The following is a 24,940-nucleotide window of genomic DNA, read 5'->3' as shown; positions in this document are numbered from 1 at the left end:
ATGTCTGGAGTGCCGGGGTGTTAAGCATATCCCAGTTTAGGTCACCTAACAGAACAAACTCAGAAGCTAGATGGGGGGCGATCAATTCACAAATGGTGTCCAGGGCACAGCTGGGAGCTGAGGGGGGTCGGTAGCAGGCGGCAACAGTGAGAGACTTATTTCTGGAGATAGTAATTTTCAAAATTAGTAGTTCGAACTGTTTGGGTATGGACCTGGAAAGTATGATATTACTTTGCAGGCTATCTCTGCAGTCAACTGCAACTCCCCCCCCCTTTGGCAGTTCTATCTTGACAGAAGATGTTATAGTTGGGAATGGAAATCTCAGAATTTTTGGTGGCCTTCCTGAGCTTGGATTCAGACACGGCAAGGACATCAGGGTTAGCAGATTAGCAGATTAGTAGATCCCTTACTGCTTTTGCCTTTTCACATCACCTTCCGTAGACCGGTGCACTGCGGTTCAGATTAGTAGAACTCCCTCATAGGCTGCATTACAAAGGCATCCCAATTCTGATTTTTTTTCACTAATTAGTCTTTTGACCAATCAGCTCTGAAAAAGATCTGATGTAAAAAGATCTGATGTGATTGCTCAAAACACTAATACTTGTAAAAATGATTAGAATTGGGCTCCCTGTGTAACACAGCAATAAGTCAGTTTCTAAATTGAGGCAACACAACAACCAATACCAGTGCCACATCATCAACTGTGTCATCCACTGACATATGATGTGGTTAGTTGATACTTAAAATACCTATCAAGGCGATGTAAGATCTGGCAGACTTCAGCAACGTCTAAGCTTTGGAAAGTGGCTGAAGTCTGTTTGGACGCAATCACAAACTACCTCATAGTCTGTTTGGTCCCAGCCACACAGGCTGTGTTTACACAATTCTGACCTTTTGCCCCGCGTTGCTGGCAAAACGGCTGACCTGATTGGTGAAAAGACCAATTAGTGGGAAAAAGATCCGAATTTGGCAGCTACAGACGAATGAACATGTATGAAATTGAATATGCGTTCATCAATTGTCTGTTTTTTTGTAAGTTGTTGAACTGAATTTGGTCTCTTTCTTTTGTCGTCCAATTCTCACTCTGTTGTTCACCATACGTCAACGGATGACTGCACCTAATCGCATTTGGGAAATTGAACCAATGGAAATGAAATTCATTGGCTGACAGCTGTACATAATTAGCCAGCCAGGTTAGAAGGGTCTGGGATTCCTTTATGAGGTGCAACCAAAACAGCTGTTAGAAGTAGCAACAGGGATATTCTGGCAGGCTGTCGAGAATTAGTTCTTGAATACTGTTGTGGTTTTGATCACTAATATGGCTGTGACTTTTGGATTCTCTTTGAGGTTAGTTTTTCAATGCGTTCATCTGGTTAGTTTACCTTGTCTTAAAGTGTTCACTGGCTATTTATGTTTAACTGTCTGACTGTTTTGTAGTGTTTCTTGGATGTGTTGCCTGCTAATTGGAGGGATAACTTGTTTTACACTTAAAGGTGCGTTTTGGTTTACACTAATTCAGGTCAAATCACAGGTCTAGTTCCGATCCAAATTAAGGCTGGCATTTTACCACAATGTTTTCTTTGTTTCCTAGGTAACGCTCATGGGCATCCTGCCTACACTGGACCTGAACTAACTGGATCCTATGCCAAAGCAAGTGTGGTGTCTGGTCCAAATGCTAAAGCTACTGGCCACAATGGCACGTCAGCAGAAGCTACTGGCCACAATGCCACGTCAGCAGAAGCTACTGGCCACAATGCCACGTCAGCAGAAGCTACTGGCCACAATGCCACGTCAGCAGAAGCTACTGGCCACAATGCCACGTCAGCAGAAGCTACTGGCCACAATGCCACGTCAGCAGAAGCTACTGGCCACAATGCCACGTCAGCAGAAGCTACTGGCCACAATGCCACGTCAGCAGAAGCTACCACAATGCCACGCCACAATGCCACAATGCCACGTCAGCAGAAGCTACTGGCCACAATGCCACGTCAGCAGAAGCTACTGGCCACAATGCCCCGTCAGCAGAAGCTACTGGCCACAATGCCAGGCCCAGAAGCTACTGGCCACAATGCCACGTCAGCAGAAGCTACTGGCCACAATGCCACGTCAGCAGAAGCTACTGGCCACAATGCCCCAGCGCCTCAGCAGTCAGCAGAAGCTACCGGCGCCTCAGCAGAAGCTACCGACAGGCCCCGTCAAGTGCGCCTCAGCCCCGTCAGTGAAGTCAGGCCCCGGCCCTCAGCAGAAGCGCCTCAGCAGAGCTTCAGGCCCCAGCGCCTCAGCAGGCCCCGGCGCCTCAGCAGAAGCGACAGGCCCCGGCGCCTCAGCAGAAGCGACAGGCCCCGGCGCCTCAGCAGAAGCGACAGGCCCCGGCGCCTCAGCAGAAGCGACAGGCCCCGGCGCCTCAGCAGAAGCGACAGGCCCCGGCGCCTCAGCAGAAGCGACAGGCCCCGGCGCCTCAGCAGAAGCGACAGGCCCCGGCGCCTCAGCAGAAGCGACAGGCCCCGGCGCCTCAGCAGAAGCGACAAGCCTTGAACAGACCACTCAACTAGGGAGATCATAATTTGGTTTGGCCAACTTCTTGTCTTACTCCTGTTACTGTGCTTCTTGAAGAAAAGGGTAAAGGTAACTGAGGTGGGGAAATGTGCCAACTAATGTGCTTGTTTGAAATGAGGATCTCCTTCACTTGTACATCGTCATGCAAATTGTTTACAGGGGTGGACGATACAATGTTATGAATTGTTTTTAACCATACGACTAAAATTGACTTCTGATGAAGTGATATTGCTGACACACTTTTAGGTTCTACGGTTATGCTTTTGATTTAGCCTGGTGTTCCTGCTACTACTCTTGCATGATTTACTCAATAAACCATTTGACTTTCAAAAAACCTTGTCCTTAAAATATGTTCTCTTCTGCCTACCATGTGTTTGCTGTTTGGTAACAGACTGTGGGCCTGGAGTAAAAGGGAATGTGGTACACAACACTTGTATATCCAGATTTGTTTCTGGTAGTTCAAATTCTAAAGTTCTCTAAATTGTCAGACCTCCCTCATATGTTCATACTTTACCTATCCCTTAGTGTAGGCTGTTTGATTTACAGTAATCTGCCTTACCACCAATGCCTAAAGAATGTGAATGCAGTTTAACTCATTGTAATTTTGATTAAGACATTAATGAGCGAGCTAGGACGGACATAGTCAAAACTAATTGTTAAGCACTTTTGAAAAGTACAGCAACAGATTTCAGAACATGGGCCGTTATTACAGTGTTCTCCCTCTACACCAAGTCAGAACCGTAGGATAAATAAAGAGGGCATATAAGCAGACAATGAAACCTCTTACAGTATTCTCTAAAACAGGTTATAGGCTACATGTTCACCACCAAGTCAGAACAGTAGGCAAAATAAGGAGGGAAAATATACCAAATTATTAGGGTGAGGCACATGGGCTACTAACAGCTTATTATACAACATTCACTTAGTAATACTTTTTTAGCTACAGTATACATATCTCCCTGGTGTCATGCCTTGGTCATTATATTTTGTGTTTTTGGTATATGTTTGGGTAAGCCAGGGTGTGACATGGGTTTTTATGTTTCGTATTGGGGTTTGTAGTAATTGGGATTGTGTATGATTAGGGGTGTGTCTAGTTAGGCTTGGCTGCCTGGGGCGATTCTCAATCAGAGTCAGGTGCTTGTCGTTGTCTCTGATTGAGAACCGTATTTAGACAGCCTGACTTTCGCGTTGTATTTTGTGGGTGTTTGTTCCTGTCTTAGTGTTGTAGTCACCAGATAGGCTGTAATAGGTTTCATGTTTCGTTTGTTGTTTTCATATACAGTTATTTCATGTACCGCGATTATTTTCATTAAAGTCATGAGTAACCTACACGCTGCATTTCGGTCTGACTCTCTTCATTCAACAGACGAACGTCGTTACACCTGGCATATTGCATCACTTATGCAGCAGAATACAATACTTTTTAAAAAAACCGGAAGGTGGTACTTTCAAGACAACTGGGAAACTGAAATACCTTATTTACATATTTCAGACCTTTGCTATGAGACTCGGCAATTGAGCTCAGGTGCATCCTGTTTCCATTGATCATCTTTAAGATGTTTCTACAACTTGATTGGAGTCTACCTGTCGTAAATTCAGTTGATTGGACATGATTTGAAAGGCACCCACTTGTCTATATAAGGTCCCACAGTTGACAGTGCATGTAAGAGAAAAAAACCAAGCCATGAGGTCAAAGAATTGTCCGTGAGCTCAGGGATAGGATTGTGTCGAGGCACAGATCTGGAGAAGGGTAGCAAAAATGTAATTGAAGGCCCACAAGAACACAGTGGCCTCCATCATTCTTAAATGGAAGAAGTTTGGAACCACCAAACCACCTAGAAATGGCCGCCTGGCCAAACTGAGCACTCGGGGAGAAGGGCTTTGGTCAGGAGGAGACCAAGAACCCGATGGTCAATCTGACAGAACTCCAGAGTTCCTCTGTGGAGATGTGAGAATCTTCCAGAAGGACAACCATCTCTGCAGTGCTCCACCAATCAGGCCTTTATGGTGGAGTCATCAGATGGAAGCCACTCCTCAGTAAAATGCACATGACAGCCTACTTGGAGTTTGCCAAAACAGACTTAAAGGACTCTCAGACCATGAGAAACAAGATTCTCTTGTCTGATGAAGCCAAGATTGAAATCTTTGACCTGAATGCCAGGCGTCACATCTGATGGAAACCTGGCACCATCTCTACCGTGAAGCATGGTGGCTGTATCACATCCGGCCGTGATTGGGAGTCCCATAGGTAGACTCCAATCAATTGGCCCAGTGTTGTCCGGGATAGGTTGTCATTGTGAATAAGAATTTGTTCTTAACTGACTTGCCTAGTTAGATAAAAGTGAAATAAAAATATAATAAATACATGGTGGTGGCAGCATCATGCTGTGGGGATGTTTTTTAGCGGCAGCGACTGGGAGACAAGTCAGGATCGGGGACAAAATGAACAGAGCAACGTACAGAGAGATCATTGATGAGATCTGCGGAGAAGAATGGTAGAAACTCTCCAAATGCAGGGATAGTTAAGGGGTCTGAATATTTTCTGAATGCACGGTGCATTCTTTTTAACTCTGTGTCTTCCCTACGCAAGGCAATCAAACAAGCAAAGCGTCAGTATAGAGACAAAGAAGAGTCGCAATTCAATGACTCAAACACTAGACTTATGTGGCAGGGTCTACAGTAAATCATGGATTACTAAAAGAAAACCAACCCCGTCACAGATATCGACGTCTTGCCCCGCCCTGTGCAACTGGGTCCTGGACTTTCTGACGGGCCGCCCCCAGGTGGTGAGGGTAGGAAACAACATCTCCACCCCTCTGATCCTCAACACTGGGGCCCCACAAGGGTGTGTTCTCAGCCCACAAGGTTGCGTTCTGTCTCTTGTGCTCCCTGTTCACCCATGACTGCGTGGCCATGCACACCTCCAACTCAATCATCAAGTTTGCAGACGACACTACAGTGGTAGGCTTGGTTAACAACAATGACGAGGTGGCCTATAGGGAGGAGGTGAGGGCCCTCGGTGGGTGGTGTCTCACTCAACGTCAACAAAACAAAGGAGATGATCGTGGACTTCAGGAAACAGCAGAGTGAGCCCCCCCATCCACATCGACGGAACAGTAGTGGAGAAGGTGGGAAGTTTTAAGTTCCTCTGCGTACACATCACGGACAAACTGAAATGGTCCACCCACACAGACAACGTGGTGAAGAAGGCGCAACAGCACTAGTCACTTTTTAAATAATGCCACTTTAATAATGTAAACATATCCCACATTACTCATCTCATATGTCTATACTGTATTCTATACCATCTACTGCATCTTACGTCCATCTTACATCCATATATATTCATATGTACATATTCTAATTCATCCCCTTACATTTGTGTATAGTCATTGGTAGTCATTGGTAGTCATTGTGAATTTGTTAGATTACTTGTTAGATATTACTGCACTGCCGGAACTAGAAGCACAAGCATTTCGCTACACTCACATGAACATCTGCTAACCATGTGAATGTGACCAATACATTTAGATTTGATTTGTACAAAACATTAGGAATACATTGCTAATATTTAGTTGCACCTCCCCCTTTTCCACTCAAAACAGCCTCAATTAGTTGGGGCATGAACTCTACAAGGTGTCGAAGCGTTCCACAGGCATGCTGGCCCATGTTGATTCCAATGCTTTCCACAGTTGTGTCAAGTTGGCTGGATGTCCTTTAGGTGGTGGACCATTCTTGGTACACACGGGAAACTGTTGAGCATGAAAAACCCAGCTGTAGTTCTTGACATACTCAAACCGGTGCACCTGGCACCGACTACCATACCCCGTTCAAAGGCGCTTAAATATTTTGTCTTGCCCATTCACTCGCTGAATGTCACACACACACAATCCTCGTTTCAATTGTCTCAAGGATTAAAAAGATCTGATCTGAAAAAGATCTGATGTGAAAAGATCTGATGTGATTGCTCAAAACACTAATACTTGGAAAAATGATTAGAATTGGGCTCCCTGTGTAACACAGCAATAAGTCAGTTTCTAAATTGAGGCAACGCAACAACCAATAGTTGCGTGCCACATCATCAACTGTGTCATCCACTGACATATGATGTGGTTAGTTGATACTTAAAATACCTATCAAGGCGATGTAAGATCTGGCAGACTTCAGCAACGTCTAAGCTTTGGAAAGTGGCTGAAGTCTGTTTGGACGCAATCACAAACTACCTCATAGTCTGTTTGGTCCCAGCCACACAGGCTGTGTTTACACAATTCTGACCTTTTGCCCCGCGTTGCTGGCAAAACGGCTGACCTGATTGGTGAAAAGACCAATTAGTGGGAAAAAGATCCGAATTTGGCAGCTACAGACGAATGAACATGTATGAAATTGAATATGCGTTCATCAATTGTCTGTTTTTTTGTAAGTTGTTGAACTGAATTTGGTCTCTTTCTTTTGTCGTCCAATTCTCACTCTGTTGTTCACCATACGTCAACGGATGACTGCACCTAATCGCATTTGGGAAATTGAACCAATGGAAATGAAATTCATTGGCTGACAGCTGTACATAATTAGCCAGCCAGGTTAGAAGGGTCTGGGATTCCTTTATGAGGTGCAACCAAAACAGCTGTTAGAAGTAGCAACAGGGATATTCTGGCAGGCTGTCGAGAATTAGTTCTTGAATACTGTTGTGGTTTTGATCACTAATATGGCTGTGACTTTTGGATTCTCTTTGAGGTTAGTTTTTCAATGCGTTCATCTGGTTAGTTTACCTTGTCTTAAAGTGTTCACTGGCTATTTATGTTTAACTGTCTGACTGTTTTGTAGTGTTTCTTGGATGTGTTGCCTGCTAATTGGAGGGATAACTTGTTTTACACTTAAAGGTGCGTTTTGGTTTACACTAATTCAGGTCAAATCACAGGTCTAGTTCCGATCCAAATTAAGGCTGGCATTTTACCACAATGTTTTCTTTGTTTCCTAGGTAACGCTCATGGGCATCCTGCCTACACTGGACCTGAACTAACTGGATCCTATGCCAAAGCAAGTGTGGTGTCTGGTCCAAATGCTAAAGCTACTGGCCACAATGGCACGTCAGCAGAAGCTACTGGCCACAATGCCACGTCAGCAGAAGCTACTGGCCACAATGCCACGTCAGCAGAAGCTACTGGCCACAATGCCACGTCAGCAGAAGCTACTGGCCACAATGCCACGTCAGCAGAAGCTACTGGCCACAATGCCACGTCAGCAGAAGCTACTGGCCACAATGCCACGTCAGCAGAAGCTACTGGCCACAATGCCACGTCAGCAGAAGCTACTGGCCACAATGCCACGTCAGCAGAAGCTACTGGCCACAATGCCACGTCAGCAGAAGCTACTGGCCACAATGCCACGTCAGCAGAAGCTACTGGCCACAATGCCACGTCAGCAGAAGCTACCGGCCACAATGCCACGTCAGCAGAAGCTACCGGCCACAATGCCCCGTCAGCAGAAGTCCGGCCCGGCCACAATGCCCCGTCAAGTGTGAAGTCAGGCCCCGGCGCCTCAGCAGAAGCGTCCGGCGCCTCAGCAGAAGCTTCCCAGCGCCTCCAGCGCCTCAGCAGAAGCGACAGGCCCGGCGCCTCAGCAGAAGCGACAGGCCCCGGCGCCTCAGCAGAAGCGACAGGCCCCGGCGCCTCAGCAGAAGCGACAGGCCCCGGCGCCTCAGCAGAAGCGCCCGGCGCCTCAGCAGAAGCGACAGGCCCCGGCGCCTCAGCAGAAGCGACAGGCCCCGGCGCCTCAGCAGAAGCGACAGGCCCCGGCGCCTCAGCAGAAGCGACAGGCCCCGGCGCCTCAGCAGAAGCGACAGGCCCCGGCGCCTCAGCAGAAGCGACAAGCCTTGAACAGACGGCCCGACCACTCAACTAGGGAGATCATAATTTGGTTTGGCCAACTTCTTGTCTTACTCCTGTTACTGTGCTTCTTGAAGAAAAGGGTAAAGGTAACTGAGGTGGGGAAATGTGCCAACTAATGTGCTTGTTTGAAATGAGGATCTCCTTCACTTGTACATCGTCATGCAAATTGTTTACAGGGGTGGACGATACAATGTTATGAATTGTTTTTAACCATACGACTAAAATTGACTTCTGATGAAGTGATATTGCTGACACACTTTTAGGTTCTACGGTTATGCTTTTGATTTAGCCTGGTGTTCCTGCTACTACTCTTGCATGATTTACTCAATAAACCATTTGACTTTCAAAAAACCTTGTCCTTAAAATATGTTCTCTTCTGCCTACCATGTGTTTGCTGTTTGGTAACAGACTGTGGGCCTGGAGTAAAAGGGAATGTGGTACACAACACTTGTATATCCAGATTTGTTTCTGGTAGTTCAAATTCTAAAGTTCTCTAAATTGTCAGACCTCCCTCATATGTTCATACTTTACCTATCCCTTAGTGTAGGCTGTTTGATTTACAGTAATCTGCCTTACCACCAATGCCTAAAGAATGTGAATGCAGTTTAACTCATTGTAATTTTGATTAAGACATTAATGAGCGAGCTAGGACGGACATAGTCAAAACTAATTGTTAAGCACTTTTGAAAAGTACAGCAACAGATTTCAGAACATGGGCCGTTATTACAGTGTTCTCCCTCTACACCAAGTCAGAACCGTAGGATAAATAAAGAGGGCATATAAGCAGACAATGAAACCTCTTACAGTATTCTCTAAAACAGGTTATAGGCTACATGTTCACCACCAAGTCAGAACAGTAGGCAAAATAAGGAGGGAAAATATACCAAATTATTAGGGTGAGGCACATGGGCTACTAACAGCTTATTATACAACATTCACTTAGTAATACTTTTTTAGCTACAGTATACATATCTCCCTGGTGTCATGCCTTGGTCATTATATTTTGTGTTTTTGGTATATGTTTGGGTAAGCCAGGGTGTGACATGGGTTTTATGTTTTTCGTATTGGGGTTTGTAGTAATTGGGATTGTGTATGATTAGGGGTGTGTCTAGTTAGGCTTGGCTGCCTGGGGCGATTCTCAATCAGAGTCAGGTGCTTGTCGTTGTCTCTGATTGAGAACCGTATTTAGACAGCCTGACTTTCGCGTTGTATTTTGTGGGTGTTTGTTCCTGTCTTAGTGTTGTAGTCACCAGATAGGCTGTAATAGGTTTCATGTTTCGTTTGTTGTTTTCATATACAGTTATTTCATGTACCGCGATTATTTTCATTAAAGTCATGAGTAACCTACACGCTGCATTTCGGTCTGACTCTCTTCATTCAACAGACGAACGTCGTTACACCTGGCATATTGCATCACTTATGCAGCAGAATACAATACTTTTTAAAAAACCGGAAGGTGGTACTTTCAAGACAACTGGGAAACTGAAATACCTTATTTACATAAGGAGTCAGACCCTTTGCTATGAGACTCGAAATTGAGCTCAGGTGCATCCTGTTTCCATTGATCATCTTTAAGATGTTTCTACAACTTGATTGGAGTCTACCTGTCGTAAATTCAGTTGATTGGACATGATTTGGAAAGGCACCCACTTGTCTATATAAGGTCCCACAGTTGACAGTGCATGTAAGAGAAAAAAACCAAGCCATGAGGTCGAAAGAATTGTCCGTAGAGCTCAGGGATAGGATTGTGTCGAGGCACAGATCTGGAGAAGGGTAGCAAAAAATGTAATTGAAGGCCCACAAGAACACAGTGGCCTCCATCATTCTTAAATGGAAGAAGTTTGGAACCACCAAACCACCTAGAAATGGCCGCCTGGCCAAACTGAGCAATCGGGGGAGAAGGGCTTTGGTCAGGGAGGAGACCAAGAACCCGATGGTCAATCTGACAGAACTCCAGAGTTCCTCTGTGGAGATGTGAGAATCTTCCAGAAGGACAACCATCTCTGCAGTGCTCCACCAATCAGGCCTTTATGGTGGAGTCATCAGATGGAAGCCACTCCTCAGTAAAATGCACATGACAGCCTACTTGGAGTTTGCCAAAACAGACTTAAAGGACTCTCAGACCATGAGAAACAAGATTCTCTTGTCTGATGAAGCCAAGATTGAAATCTTTGACCTGAATGCCAGGCGTCACATCTGATGGAAACCTGGCACCATCCCTACCGTGAAGCATGGTGGCTGTATCACATCCGGCCGTGATTGGGAGTCCCATAGGGCAGCGCACAATTGGCCCAGTGTTGTCCGGGATAGGTTGTCATTGTGAATAAGAATTTGTTCTTAACTGACTTGCCTAGTTAGATAAAAGTGAAATAAAAATATAATAAATACATGGTGGTGGCAGCATCATGCTGTGGGGATGTTTTTTAGCGGCAGCGACTGGGAGACAAGTCAGGATCGGGAAAAATGAACAGAGCAACGTACAGAGAGATCATTGATGAGATCTGCGGAGAAGAATGGTAGAAACTCTCCAAATGCAGGGATAGTTAAGGGGTCTGAATATTTTCTGAATGCACGGTGCATTCTTTTTAACTCTGTGTCTTCCCTACGCAAGGCAATCAAACAAGCAAAGCGTCAGTATAGAGACAAAGAAGAGTCGCAATTCAATGACTCAAACACTAGACTTATGTGGCAGGGTCTACAGTAAATCATGGATTACTAAAAGAAAACCAACCTTGCCCCGCCCTGTGCAACTGGGTCCTGGACTTTCTGACGGGCCGCCCCCAGGTGGTGAGGGTAGGAAACAACATCTCCACCCCTCTGATCCTCAACACTGGGGCCCCACAAGGGTGTGTTCTCAGCCCACAAGGTTGCGTTCTGTCTCTTGTGCTCCCTGTTCACCCATGACTGCGTGGCCATGCACACCTCCAACTCAATCATCAAGTTTGCAGACGACACTACAGTGGTAGGCTTGGTTAACAACAATGACGAGGTGGCCTATAGGGAGGAGGTGAGGGCCCTCGGTGGGTGGTGTCTCACTCAACGTCAACAAAACAAAGGAGATGATCGTGGACTTCAGGAAACAGCAGAGTGAGCCCCCCCATCCACATCGACGGAACAGTAGTGGAGAAGGTGGGAAGTTTTAAGTTCCTCTGCGTACACATCACGGACAAACTGAAATGGTCCACCCACACAGACAACGTGGTGAAGAAGGCGCAACAGCACTAGTCACTTTTTAAATAATGCCACTTTAATAATGTAAACATATCCCACATTACTCATCTCATATGTCTATACTGTATTCTATACCATCTACTGCATCTTACGTCCATCTTACATCCATATATATTCATATGTACATATTCTAATTCATCCCCTTACATTTGTGTATAGTCATTGGTAGTCATTGGTAGTCATTGTGAATTTGTTAGATTACTTGTTAGATATTACTGCACTGCCGGAACTAGAAGCACAAGCATTTCGCTACACTCACATGAACATCTGCTAACCATGTGAATGTGACCAATACATTTAGATTTGATTTGTACAAAACATTAGGAATACATTGCTAATATTTAGTTGCACCTCCCCCTTTTCCACTCAAAACAGCCTCAATTAGTTGGGGCATGAACTCTACAAGGTGTCGAAGCGTTCCACAGGCATGCTGGCCCATGTTGATTCCAATGCTTTCCACAGTTGTGTCAAGTTGGCTGGATGTCCTTTAGGTGGTGGACCATTCTTGGTACACACGGGAAACTGTTGAGCATGAAAAACCCAGCTGTAGTTCTTGACATACTCAAACCGGTGCACCTGGCACCGACTACCATACCCCGTTCAAAGGCGCTTAAATATTTTGTCTTGCCCATTCACTCGCTGAATGTCACACACACACAATCCTCGTTTCAATTGTCTCAAGGCTTAAAAAAGATCTGAAAAAGATCTGATGTGAAAAGATCTGATGTGATTGCTCAAAACACTAATACTTGGAAAAATGATTAGAATTGGGCTCCCTGTGTAACACAGCAATAAGTCAGTTTCTAAATTGAGGCAACGCAACAACCAATAGTTGCGTGCCACATCATCAACTGTGTCATCCACTGACATATGATGTGGTTAGTTGATACTTAAAATACCTATCAAGGCGATGTAAGATCTGGCAGACTTCAGCAACGTCTAAGCTTTGGAAAGTGGCTGAAGTCTGTTTGGACGCAATCACAAACTACCTCATAGTCTGTTTGGTCCCAGCCACACAGGCTGTGTTTACACAATTCTGACCTTTTGCCCCGCGTTGCTGGCAAAACGGCTGACCTGATTGGTGAAAAGACCAATTAGTGGGAAAAAGATCCGAATTTGGCAGCTACAGACGAATGAACATGTATGAAATTGAATATGCGTTCATCAATTGTCTGTTTTTTTGTAAGTTGTTGAACTGAATTTGGTCTCTTTCTTTTGTCGTCCAATTCTCACTCTGTTGTTCACCATACGTCAACGGATGACTGCACCTAATCGCATTTGGGAAATTGAACCAATGGAAATGAAATTCATTGGCTGACAGCTGTACATAATTAGCCAGCCAGGTTAGAAGGGTCTGGGATTCCTTTATGAGGTGCAACCAAAACAGCTGTTAGAAGTAGCAACAGGGATATTCTGGCAGGCTGTCGAGAATTAGTTCTTGAATACTGTTGTGGTTTTGATCACTAATATGGCTGTGACTTTTGGATTCTCTTTGAGGTTAGTTTTTCAATGCGTTCATCTGGTTAGTTTACCTTGTCTTAAAGTGTTCACTGGCTATTTATGTTTAACTGTCTGACTGTTTTGTAGTGTTTCTTGGATGTGTTGCCTGCTAATTGGAGGGATAACTTGTTTTACACTTAAAGGTGCGTTTTGGTTTACACTAATTCAGGTCAAATCACAGGTCTAGTTCCGATCCAAATTAAGGCTGGCATTTTACCACAATGTTTTCTTTGTTTCCTAGGTAACGCTCATGGGCATCCTGCCTACACTGGACCTGAACTAACTGGATCCTATGCCCAAGCAAGTGTGGTGTCTGGTCCAAATGCTAAAGCTACTGGCCACAATGGCACGTCAGCAGAAGCTACTGGCCACAATGCCACGTCAGCAGAAGCTACTGGCCACAATGCCACGTCAGCAGAAGCTACTGGCCACAATGCCACGTCAGCAGAAGCTACTGGCCACAATGCCACGTCAGCAGAAGCTACTGGCCACAATGCCACGTCAGCAGAAGCTACTGGCCACAATGCCACGTCAGCAGAAGCTACTGGCCACAATGCCACGTCAGCAGAAGCTACTGGCCACAATGCCACGTCAGCAGAAGCTACTGGCCACAATGCCACGTCAGCAGAAGCTACTGGCCACAATGCCACGTCAGCAGAAGCTACTGGCCACAATGCCACGTCAGCAGAAGCTACCGGCCACAATGCCACGTCAGCAGAAGCTACCGGCCACAATGCCCCGTCAAGTGTGAAGTCCGGCCCCGGCCACAATGCCCCGTCAAGTGTGAAGTCAGGCCCCGGCGCCTCAGCAGAAGCGTCCGGCGCCTCAGCAGAAGCTTCAGGCCCCGGCGCCTCAGCAGAAGCGACAGGCCCCGGCGCCTCAGCAGAAGCGACAGGCCCCGGCGCCTCAGCAGAAGCGACAGGCCCCGGCGCCTCAGCAGAAGCGACAGGCCCCGGCGCCTCAGCAGAAGCGACAGGCCTCAGCGGCGCAGGCCCCGGCGCCTCAGCAGAAGCGACAGGCCCCGGCGCCTCAGCAGAAGCGACAGGCCCCGGCGCCTCAGCAGAAGCGACAGGCCCCGGCGCCTCAGCAGAAGCGACAAGCCTTGAACAGACGGCCCGACCACTCAACTAGGGAGATCATAATTTGGTTTGGCCAACTTCTTGTCTTACTCCTGTTACTGTGCTTCTTGAAGAAAAGGGTAAAGGTAACTGAGGTGGGGAAATGTGCCAACTAATGTGCTTGTTTGAAATGAGGATCTCCTTCACTTGTACATCGTCATGCAAATTGTTTACAGGGGTGGACGATACAATGTTATGAATTGTTTTTAACCATACGACTAAAATTGACTTCTGATGAAGTGATATTGCTGACACACTTTTAGGTTCTACGGTTATGCTTTTGATTTAGCCTGGTGTTCCTGCTACTACTCTTGCATGATTTACTCAATAAACCATTTGACTTTCAAAAACCTTGTCCTTAAAATATGTTCTCTTCTGCCTACCATGTGTTTGCTGTTTGGTAACAGACTGTGGGCCTGGAGTAAAAGGGAATGTGGTACACAACACTTGTATATCCAGATTTGTTTCTGGTAGTTCAAATTCTAAAGTTCTCTAAATTGTCAGACCTCCCTCATATGTTCATACTTTACCTATCCCTTAGTGTAGGCTGTTTGATTTACAGTAATCTGCCTTACCACCAATGCCTAAAGAATGTGAATGCAGTTTAACTCATTGTAATTTTGATTAAGACATTAATGAGCGAGCTAGGACGGACATAGTCAAAACTAATTGTTAAGCACTTTTGAAAAGTACAGCAACAGATTTCAGAACATGGGCCGTTATTACAGTGTTCTCCCTCTACACCAAGTCAGAACCGTAGGATAAATAAAGAGGGCATATAAGCAGACAATGAAACCTCTTACAGTATTCTCTAAAACAGGTTATAGGCTACATGTTCACCACCAAGTCAGAACAGTAGGCAAAATAAGGAGGGAAAATATACCAAATTATTAGGGTGAGGCACATGGGCTACTAACAGCTTATTATACAACATTCACTTAGTAATACTTTTTTTAGCTACAGTATACATATCTCCCTGGTGTCATGCCTTGGTCATTATATTTTGTGTTTTTGGTATATGTTTGGGTAAGCCAGGGTGTGACATGGGTTTTTATGTTTCGTATTGGGGTTTGTAGTAATTGGGATTGTGTATGATTAGGGGTGTGTCTAGTTAAGCTTGGCTGCCTGGGGCGATTCTCAATCAGAGTCAGGTGCTTGTCGTTGTCTCTGATTGAGAACCGTATTTAGACAGCCTGACTTTCGCGTTGTATTTTGTGGGTGTTTGTTCCTGTCTTAGTGTTGTAGTCACCAGATAGGCTGTAATAGGTTTCATGTTTCGTTTGTTGTTTTCATATACAGTTATTTCATGTACCGCAATTATTTTCATTAAAGTCATGAGTAACCTACACGCTGCATTTCGGTCTGACTCTCTTCATTCAACAGACGAACGTCGTTACACCTGGCATATTGCATCACTTATGCAGCAGAATACAATACTTTTTAAAAAACCGGAAGGTGGTACTTTCAAGACAACTGGGAAACTGAAATACCTTATTTACATAAGGAGTCAGACCCTTTGCTATGAGACTCGAAATTGAGCTCAGGTGCATCCTGTTTCCATTGATCATCTTTAAGATGTTTCTACAACTTGATTGGAGTCTACCTGTCGTAAATTCAGTTGATTGGACATGATTTGGAAAGGCACCCACTTGTCTATATAAGGTCCCACAGTTGACAGTGCATGTAAGAGAAAAAAACCAAGCCATGAGGTCGAAAGAATTGTCCGTAGAGCTCAGGGATAGGATTGTGTCGAGGCACAGATCTGGAGAAGGGTAGCAAAAAATGTAATTGAAGGCCCACAAGAACACAGTGGCCTCCATCATTCTTAAATGGAAGAAGTTTGGAACCACCAAACCACCTAGAAATGGCCGCCTGGCCAAACTGAGCAATCGGGGGAGAAGGGCTTTGGTCAGGGAGGAGACCAAGAACCCGATGGTCAATCTGACAGAACTCCAGAGTTCCTCTGTGGAGATGTGAGAATCTTCCAGAAGGACAACCATCTCTGCAGTGCTCCACCAATCAGGCCTTTATGGTGGAGTCATCAGATGGAAGCCACTCCTCAGTAAAATGCACATGACAGCCTACTTGGAGTTTGCCAAAACAGACTTAAAGGACTCTCAGACCATGAGAAACAAGATTCTCTTGTCTGATGAAGCCAAGATTGAAATCTTTGACCTGAATGCCAGGCGTCACATCTGGTGGAAACCTGGCACCATCCCTACCGTGAAGCATGGTGGCTGTATCACATCCGGCCGTGATTGGGAGTCCCATAGGGCAGCGCACAATTGGCCCAGTGTTGTCCGGGATAGGTTGTCATTGTGAATAAGAATTTGTTCTTAACTGACTTGCCTAGTTAGATAAAGGTGAAATAAAAATATAATAAATAAGGTATTTCAGTTTCCCAGTTGTCTTGAAAGTACCACCTTCCGTTTTTTTTAAAAGTATTGTATTCTGCTGCATAAGTGATGCAATATGCCAGGTGTAACGACGTTCGTCTGTTGAATGAAGAGAGTCAGACCGAAATGCAGCGTGTAGGTTACTCATGACTTTAATGAAAATAATCGCGGTACATGAAATAACTGTATATGAAAACAACAAACGAAACATGAAACCTATTACAGCCTATCTGGTGACTACAACACTAAGACAGGAACAAACACCCACAAAATACAACGCGAAAGTCAGGCTGTCTAAATACGGTTCTCAATCAGAGACAACGACAAGCACCTGACTCTGATTGAGAATCGCCCCAGGCAGCCAAGCCTAACTAGACACACCCCTAATCATACACAATCCCAATTACTACAAACCCCAATACGAAACAACATATAAACTCATGTCACACCCTGGCTTACCCAAACATATACCAAAAACACAAAATATAATGACCAAGGCATGACACCAGGGACATATGTATACTGTAGCTAAAAAAGTATTACTAAGTGAATGTTGTATAATACGCGGTTAGTAGCCCATGTGCCTCACCCTAATAATTTGGTATATTTTCCCTCCTTATTTTGCCTACTGTTCTGACTTGGTGGTGAACATGTAGCCTATAACCTGTTTTAGAGAATACTGTAAGAGGTTTCATTGTCTGCTTATATGCCCTCTTTATTTATCCTACGGTTCTGACTTGGTGTAGAGGGAGAACACTGTAATAACGGCCCATGTTCTGAAATCTGTTGCTGTACATTTCAAAAGTGCTTAACAATTAGTTTTGACCATGTCCGTCCTAGCTCGCTCATTAATGTCTTAATCAAAATTACAATGAGTTAAACTGCATTCACATTCTTTAGGCATTGGTGGTAAGGCAGATTACTGTAAATCAAACAGCCTACACTAAGGGATAGGTAAAGTATGAACATATGAGGGAGGTCTGACAATTTAGAGAACTTTAGAATTTGAACTACCAGAAACAAATCTGGATATACAAGTGTTGTGTACCACATTCCCTTTTACTCCAGGCCCACAGTCTGTTACCAAACAGCAAACACATGGTAGGCAGAAGAGAACATATTTTAAGGACAAGGTTTTTTGAAAGTCAAATGGTTTATTGAGTAAATCATGCAAGAGTAGTAGCAGGAACACCAGGCTAAATCAAAAGCATAACCGTAGAACCTAAAAGTGTGTCAGCAATATCACTTCATCAGAAGTCAATTTTAGTCGTATGGTTAAAAACAATTCATAACATTGTATCGTCCACCCCTGTAAACAATTTGCATGACGATGTACAAGTGAAGGAGATCCTCATTTCAAACAAGCACATTAGTTGGCACATTTCCCCACCTCAGTTACCTTTACCCTTTTCTTCAAGAGGCACAGTAACAGGAGTAAGACAAGAAGTTGGCCAAACCAAATTATGATCTCCCTAGTTGAGTGGTCGGGCCGTCTGTTCAAGGCTTGTCGCTTCTGCTGAGGCGCCGGGGCCTGTCGCTTCTGCTGAGGCGCCGGGGCCTGTCGCTTCTGCTGAGGCGCCGGGGCCTGTCGCTTCTGCTGAGGCGCCGGGGCCTGTCGCTTCTGCTGAGGCGCCGGCGCCTGTCGCTTCTGCTGAGGCGCCGGGGCCTGTCGCTTCTGCTGAGGCGCCGGGGCCTGTCGCTTCTGCTGAGGCGCCGGGGCCTGTCGCTTCTGCTGAGGCGCCGGACGCTTCTGCTGAGGCGCTGGGGCCTGAAGCTTCTGCTGAGGCGCCGGACGCTTCTGCTGAGGCGCCGGGGCCTGACTTCACACTTGACGGGGCATTGTGGCCGGGGCCGGACTTCACACTTGACGGGGCATTGTGGCCGGTAGCTTCTGCTGACGTGGCATTGTGGCCGGTAGCTTCTGCTGACGTGGCATTGTGGCCGGTAGCTTCTGCTGACGTGGCATTGTGGCCAGTAGCTTCTGCTGACGTGGCATTGTGGCCAGTAGCTTCTGCTGACGTGGCATTGTGGCCAGTAGCTTCTGCTGACGTGGCATTGTGTCCAGTAGCTTCTGCTGACGTGGCATTGTGGCCAGTAGGTTCTGCTGACGTGGCATTGTGGCCAGTAGCTTCTGCTGACGTGGCATTGTGGCCAGTAGCTTCTGCTGACGTGGCATTGTGGCCAGTAGCTTCTGCTGACGTGGCATTGTGGCCAGTAGCTTCTGCTGACGTGCCATTGTGGCCAGTAGCTTTAGCATTTGGACCAGACACCACACTTGCTTTGGCATAGGATCCAGTTAGTTCAGGTCCAGTGTAGGCAGGATGCCCATGAGCGTTACCTAGGAAACAAAGAAAACATTGTGGTAAAATGCCAGCCTTAATTTGGATCGGAACTAGACCTGTGATTTGACCTGAATTAGTGTAAACCAAAACGCACCTTTAAGTGTAAAACAAGTTATCCCTCCAATTAGCAGGCAACACATCCAAGAAACACTACAAAACAGTCAGACAGTTAAACATAAATAGCCAGTGAACACTTTAAGACAAGGTAAACTAACCAGATGAACGCATTGAAAAACTAACCTCAAAGAGAATCCAAAAGTCACAGCCATATTAGTGATCAAAACCACAACAGTATTCAAGAACTAATTCTCGACAGCCTGCCAGAATATCCCTGTTGCTACTTCTAACAGCTGTTTTGGTTGCACCTCATAAAGGAATCCCAGACCCTTCTAACCTGGCTGGCTAATTATGTACAGCTGTCAGCCAATGAATTTCATTTCCATTGGTTCAATTTCCCAAATGCGACTAGGTGCAGTCATCCGTTGACGTATGGTGAACAACAGAGTGAGAATTGGACGACAAAAGAAAGAGACCAAATTCAGTTCAACAACTTACAAAAAAACAGACAATTGATGAACGCATATTCAATTTCATACATGTTCATTCGTCTGTAGCTGCCAAATTCGGATCTTTTTCCCACTAATTGGTCTTTTCACCAATCAGGTCAGCCGTTTTGCCAGCAACGCGGGGCAAAAGGTCAGAATTGTGTAAACACAGCCTGTGTGGCTGGGACCAAACAGACTATGAGGTAGTTTGTGATTGCGTCCAAACAGACTTCAGCCACTTTCCAAAGCTTAGACGTTGCTGAAGTCTGCCAGATCTTACATCGCCTTGATAGGTATTTTAAGTATCAACTAACCACATCATATGTCAGTGGATGACACAGTTGATGATGTGGCACGCAACTATTGGTTGTTGCGTTGCCTCAATTTAGAAACTGACTTATTGCTGTGTTACACAGGGAGCCCAATTCTAATCATTTTTCCAAGTATTAGTGTTTTGAGCAATCACATCAGATCTTTTCACATCAGATCTTTTCACATCAGATCTTTTTCAGATCTTTTTTAAGCCTTGAGACAATTGAAACGAGGATTGTGTGTGTGTGACATTCAGCGAGTGAATGGGCAAGACAAAATATTTAAGCGCCTTTGAACGGGGTATGGTAGTCGGTGCCAGGTGCACCGGTTTGAGTATGTCAAGAACTACAGCTGGGTTTTTCATGCTCAACAGTTTCCCGTGTGTACCAAGAATGGTCCACCACCTAAAGGACATCCAGCCAACTTGACACAACTGTGGAAAGCATTGGAATCAACATGGGCCAGCATGCCTGTGGAACGCTTCGACACCTTGTAGAGTTCATGCCCCAACTAATTGAGGCTGTTTTGAGTGGAAAAGGGGGAGGTGCAACTAAATATTAGCAATGTATTCCTAATGTTTTGTACAAATCAAATCTAAATGTATTGGTCACATTCACATGGTTAGCAGATGTTCATGTGAGTGTAGCGAAATGCTTGTGCTTCTAGTTCCGGCAGTGCAGTAATATCTAACAAGTAATCTAACAAATTCACAATGACTACCAATGACTACCAATGACTATACACAAATGTAAGGGGATGAATTAGAATATGTACATATGAATATATATGGATGTAAGATGGACGTAAGATGCAGTAGATGGTATAGAATACAGTATAGACATATGAGATGAGTAATGTGGGATATGTTTACATTATTAAAGTGGCATTATTTAAAAAGTGACTAGTGCTGTTGCGCCTTCTTCACCACGTTGTCTGTGTGGGTGGACCATTTCAGTTTGTCCGTGATGTGTACGCAGAGGAACTTAAAACTTCCCACCTTCTCCACTACTGTTCCGTCGATGTGGATGGGGGGGCTCACTCTGCTGTTTCCTGAAGTCCACGATCATCTCCTTTGTTTTGTTGACGTTGAGTGAGACACCACCCACCGAGGGCCCTCACCTCCTCCCTATAGGCCACCTCGTCATTGTTGTTAACCAAGCCTACCACTGTAGTGTCGTCTGCAAACTTGATGATTGAGTTGGAGGTGTGCATGGCCACGCAGTCATGGGTGAACAGGGAGCACAAGAGACAGAACGCAACCTTGTGGGCTGAGAACACACCCTTGTGGGGCCCCAGTGTTGAGGATCAGAGGGGTGGAGATGTTGTTTCCTACCCTCACCACCTGGGGCGGCCCGTCAGAAAGTCCAGGACCCAGTTGCACAGGGCGGGGCAAGACGTCGATATCTGTGACGGGGTTGGTTTTCTTTTAGTAATCCATGATTTACTGTAGACCCTGCCACATAAGTCTAGTGTTTGAGTCATTGAATTGCGACTCTTCTTTGTCTCTATACTGACGCTTTGCTTGTTTAATTGCCTTGCGTAGGGAAGACACAGAGTTAAAAAGAATGCACCGTGCATTCAGAAAATATTCAGACCCCTTAACTATCCCTGCATTTGGAGAGTTTCTACCATTCTTCTCCGCAGATCTCATCAATGATCTCTCTGTACGTTGCTCTGTTCATTTTTTCCCCGATCCTGACTTGTCTCCCAGTCGCTGCCGCTAAAAAACATCCCCACAGCATGATGCTGCCACCACCATGTATTTATTATATTTTTATTTCACTTTTATCTAACTAGGCAAGTCAGTTAAGAACAAATTCTTATTCACAATGACAACCTATCCCGGACAACACTGGGCCAATTGTGCGCTGCCCTATGGGACTCCCAATCACGGCCGGATGTGATACAGCCACCATGCTTCACGGTAGGGATGGTGCCAGGTTTCCACCAGATGTGACGCCTGGCATTCAGGTCAAAGATTTCAATCTTGGCTTCATCAGACAAGAGAATCTTGTTTCTCATGGTCTGAGAGTCCTTTAAGTCTGTTTTGGCAAACTCCAAGTAGGCTGTCATGTGCATTTTACTGAGGAGTGGCTTCCATCTGATGACTCCACCATAAAGGCCTGATTGGTGGAGCACTACAGAGATGGTTGTCCTTCTGGAAGATTCTCACATCTCCACAGAGGAACTCTGGAGTTCTGTCAGATTGACCATCGGGTTCTTGGTCTCCTCCCTGACCAAAGCCCTTCTCCCCCGATTGCTCAGTTTGGCCAGGCGGCCATTTCTAGGTGGTTTGGTGGTTCCAAACTTCTTCCATTTAAGAATGATGGAGGCCACTGTGTTCTTGTGGGCCTTCAATTACATTTTTTTGCTACCCTTCTCCAGATCTGTGCCTCGACACAATCCTATCCCTGAGCTCTACGGACAATTCTTTCGACCTCATGGCTTGATTTTTTTCTCTTACATGCACTGTCAACTGTGGGACCTTATATAGACAAGTGGGTGCCTTTCCAAATCATGTCCAATCAACTGAATTTACGACAGGTAGACTCCAATCAAGTTGTAGAAACATCTTAAAGATGATCAATGGAAACAGGATGCACCTGAGCTCAATTTCGAGTCTCATAGCAAAGGGTCTGACTCCTTATGTAAATACATGGTGGTGGCAGCATCATGCTGTGGGGATGTTTTTTTAGCGGCAGCGACTGGGAGACAAGTCAGGATCGAGGAAAAAATGAACAGAGCAACGTACAGAGAGATCATTGATGAGATCTGCGGAGAAGAATGGTAGAAACTCTCCAAATGCAGGGATAGTTAAGGGGTCTGAATATTTTCTGAATGCACGGTGCATTCTTTTTAACTCTGTGTCTTCCCTACGCAAGGCAATCAAACAAGCAAAGCGTCAGTATAGAGACAAAGAAGAGTCGCAATTCAGTGACTCAAACACTAGACTTATGTGGCAGGGTCTACAGTAAATCATGGATTACTAAAAGAAAACCAACCCCGTCACAGATATCGACGTCTTGCCCCGCCCTGTGCAACTGGGTCCTGGACTTTCTGACGGGCCGCCCCCAGGTGGTGAGGGTAGGAAACAACATCTCCACCCCTCTGATCCTCAACACTGGGGCCCCACAAGGGTGTGTTCTCAGCCCACAAGGTTGCGTTCTGTCTCTTGTGCTCCCTGTTCACCCATGACTGCGTGGCCATGCACACCTCCAACTCAATCATCAAGTTTGCAGACGACACTACAGTGGTAGGCTTGGTTAACAACAATGACGAGGTGGCCTATAGGGAGGAGGTGAGGGCCCTCGGAGGGTGGTGTCTCACTCAACGTCAACAAAACAAAGGAGATGATCGTGGACTTCAGGAAACAGCAGAGTGAGCCCCCCCATCCACATCGACGGAACAGTAGTGGAGAAGGTGGGAAGTTTTAAGTTCCTCTGCGTACACATCACGGACAAACTGAAATGGTCCACCCACACAGACAACGTGGTGAAGAAGGCGCAACAGCACTAGTCACTTTTTAAATAATGCCACTTTAATAATGTAAACATATCCCACATTACTCATCTCATATGTCTATACTGTATTCTATACCATCTACTGCATCTTACGTCCATCTTACATCCATATATATTCATATGTACATATTCTAATTCATCCCCTTACATTTGTGTATAGTCATTGGTAGTCATTGGTAGTCATTGTGAATTTGTTAGATTACTTGTTAGATATTACTGCACTGCCGGAACTAGAAGCACAAGCATTTCGCTACACTCACATGAACATCTGCTAACCATGTGAATGTGACCAATACATTTAGATTTGATTTGTACAAAACATTAGGAATACATTGCTAATATTTAGTTGCACCTCCCCCTTTTCCACTCAAAACAGCCTCAATTAGTCGGGGCATGAACTCTACAAGGTGTCGAAGCGTTCCACAGGCATGCTGGCCCATGTTGATTCCAATGCTTTCCACAGTTGTGTCAAGTTGGCTGGATGTCCTTTAGGTGGTGGACCATTCTTGGTACACACGGGAAACTGTTGAGCATGAAAAACCCAGCTGTAGTTCTTGACATACTCAAACCGGTGCACCTGGCACCGACTACCATACCCCGTTCAAAGGCGCTTAAATATTTTGTCTTGCCCATTCACTCGCTGAATGTCACACACACACAATCCTTGTTTCAATTGTCTCAAGGCTTAAAAAACCTTCTTTAACCTGTCTTCTCCCCTTCATCTACACACATTGAAGCAAATTTAACAAGTGACATCAATAATTGATCATAGCTTTCACCTTGAATCACCTGGTCAGTCTACATCATGGACAGAGCAGGTGTTGTAATGTTTTGTACACATAGTCTATGGGGTTCTTCACAGGGTTATTCATAAGGGAAAGTCTGTAAGCATCTACTAGTAGCTAGCTCCTTAGAGACCTAGCTCACTCTGCCACGTGCTCCACTCTGCTGCTGGCTCTGGAAATGTTTACTGAGACTGTGGGAGAAGGGGAAGAAACTCTAATGTGTTCAAGGCCTGGGGTCTAAGAAGATGAGTTATAAAACATTATAGCCACCTCAAAAGAGTATTTAAGGTTTATGTGAAAGTAGTGCATACATTAGTTTGTTTATGTGTTTGTGTGCATGCATGTGTATGTGTATGTGTGCATACGTGCACATAAATGTGTATATTATAAAATCTCAACATCGCTAGAGGCTGAAGTGGGGTTTTTTTCTAAGAAAAATAGGTGACTGCTGCAATAAAAAAAATCAAACACAGCTACTGTGCTTTACCATTTTGTATGTCCACAATAAGCTATCCCCCACAGACATTCTTCTCAAAGCTCATCCCTTAATACTGACCAGATGGCTGAAGAGGATTTATATTTATGTATGTGGCTACTGGTCGTGCAGTCTCTGCCCCACCACTGCCACAAGGCTACTAATACTACACCATCATTTTATAGAGACACTCCAGGCATGGAATTGTTTTTTGTCTATTTGCATTGTTATACACTGAGAGTACAAAACATTAAGAACACCTTCCTCATATTGA

The 24,940-nt window shown here is 45.2% G+C and overlaps 2 protein-coding genes across 2 annotated transcripts; one reads left to right on the top strand and one right to left on the bottom strand.

Annotated features, from left to right (window-relative positions):
- The first annotated feature begins 1,192 nt into the window (after positions 1–1,192).
- On the top strand, positions 1,193–2,633 carry LOC123999839 (probable endo-1,3(4)-beta-glucanase An02g00850). The gene is made up of 4 exons (XM_046305851.1): positions 1,193–1,347; positions 1,438–1,493; positions 1,592–1,957; positions 2,614–2,633. Exons 1-4 carry the CDS (start codon positions 1,319–1,321, stop codon positions 2,631–2,633), a joined length of 471 nt encoding a protein of 156 aa, XP_046161807.1. The 5' UTR covers positions 1,193–1,318.
- A 15,112-nt stretch (positions 2,634–17,745) lies between these two features.
- LOC123999838 (mucin-19-like) lies at positions 17,746–19,426 on the bottom strand. Its single transcript, XM_046305850.1, has 5 exons — positions 19,269–19,426; positions 19,123–19,178; positions 18,736–19,024; positions 18,433–18,577; positions 17,746–17,763 (listed from the first exon to the last, which is right to left on the bottom strand). The coding sequence occupies exons 1-5, from the start codon at positions 19,295–19,297 to the stop codon at positions 17,746–17,748; spliced, it is 537 nt and encodes a 178-aa protein (XP_046161806.1). The 5' UTR covers positions 19,298–19,426.
- Between the last annotated feature and the right edge of the window lie 5,514 nt (positions 19,427–24,940).

The sequence above is a fragment of the Oncorhynchus gorbuscha genome, linkage group LG16, assembly GCF_021184085.1.
Source record: "Oncorhynchus gorbuscha isolate QuinsamMale2020 ecotype Even-year linkage group LG16, OgorEven_v1.0, whole genome shotgun sequence".
NCBI lineage: Eukaryota > Metazoa > Chordata > Actinopteri > Salmoniformes > Salmonidae > Oncorhynchus > Oncorhynchus gorbuscha.
The sequence above is the reverse complement of the archived record's forward strand: the minus strand, read 5'-3'. Positions and strand labels throughout refer to the sequence as shown.

Excerpts from the sequence above, each read along its gene's own strand:
- LOC123999839 (XM_046305851.1), top strand. The coding sequence starts at position 1,319 with ATGGCTGTGACTTTTGGATTCTCTTTGAG. Across the intron at positions 1,494-1,591 it reads AACTTGTTTTACACTTAAAG|GTAACGCTCATGGGCATCCT; the intron begins GTGCGTTTTGGT and ends TTTGTTTCCTAG. Across the intron at positions 1,958-2,613 it reads CCACAATGCCACAATGCCAC|AAAAGGGTAAAGGTAACTGA; the intron begins GTCAGCAGAAGC and ends TGCTTCTTGAAG.
- LOC123999838 (XM_046305850.1), bottom strand. The coding sequence starts at position 19,297 with ATGGCTGTGACTTTTGGATTCTCTTTGAG. Across the intron at positions 19,025-19,122 it reads AACTTGTTTTACACTTAAAG|GTAACGCTCATGGGCATCCT; the intron begins GTGCGTTTTGGT and ends TTTGTTTCCTAG. Across the intron at positions 18,578-18,735 it reads GCTACTGGACACAATGCCAC|AAGCTACCGGCCACAATGCC; the intron begins GTCAGCAGAAGC and ends CCACGTCAGCAG.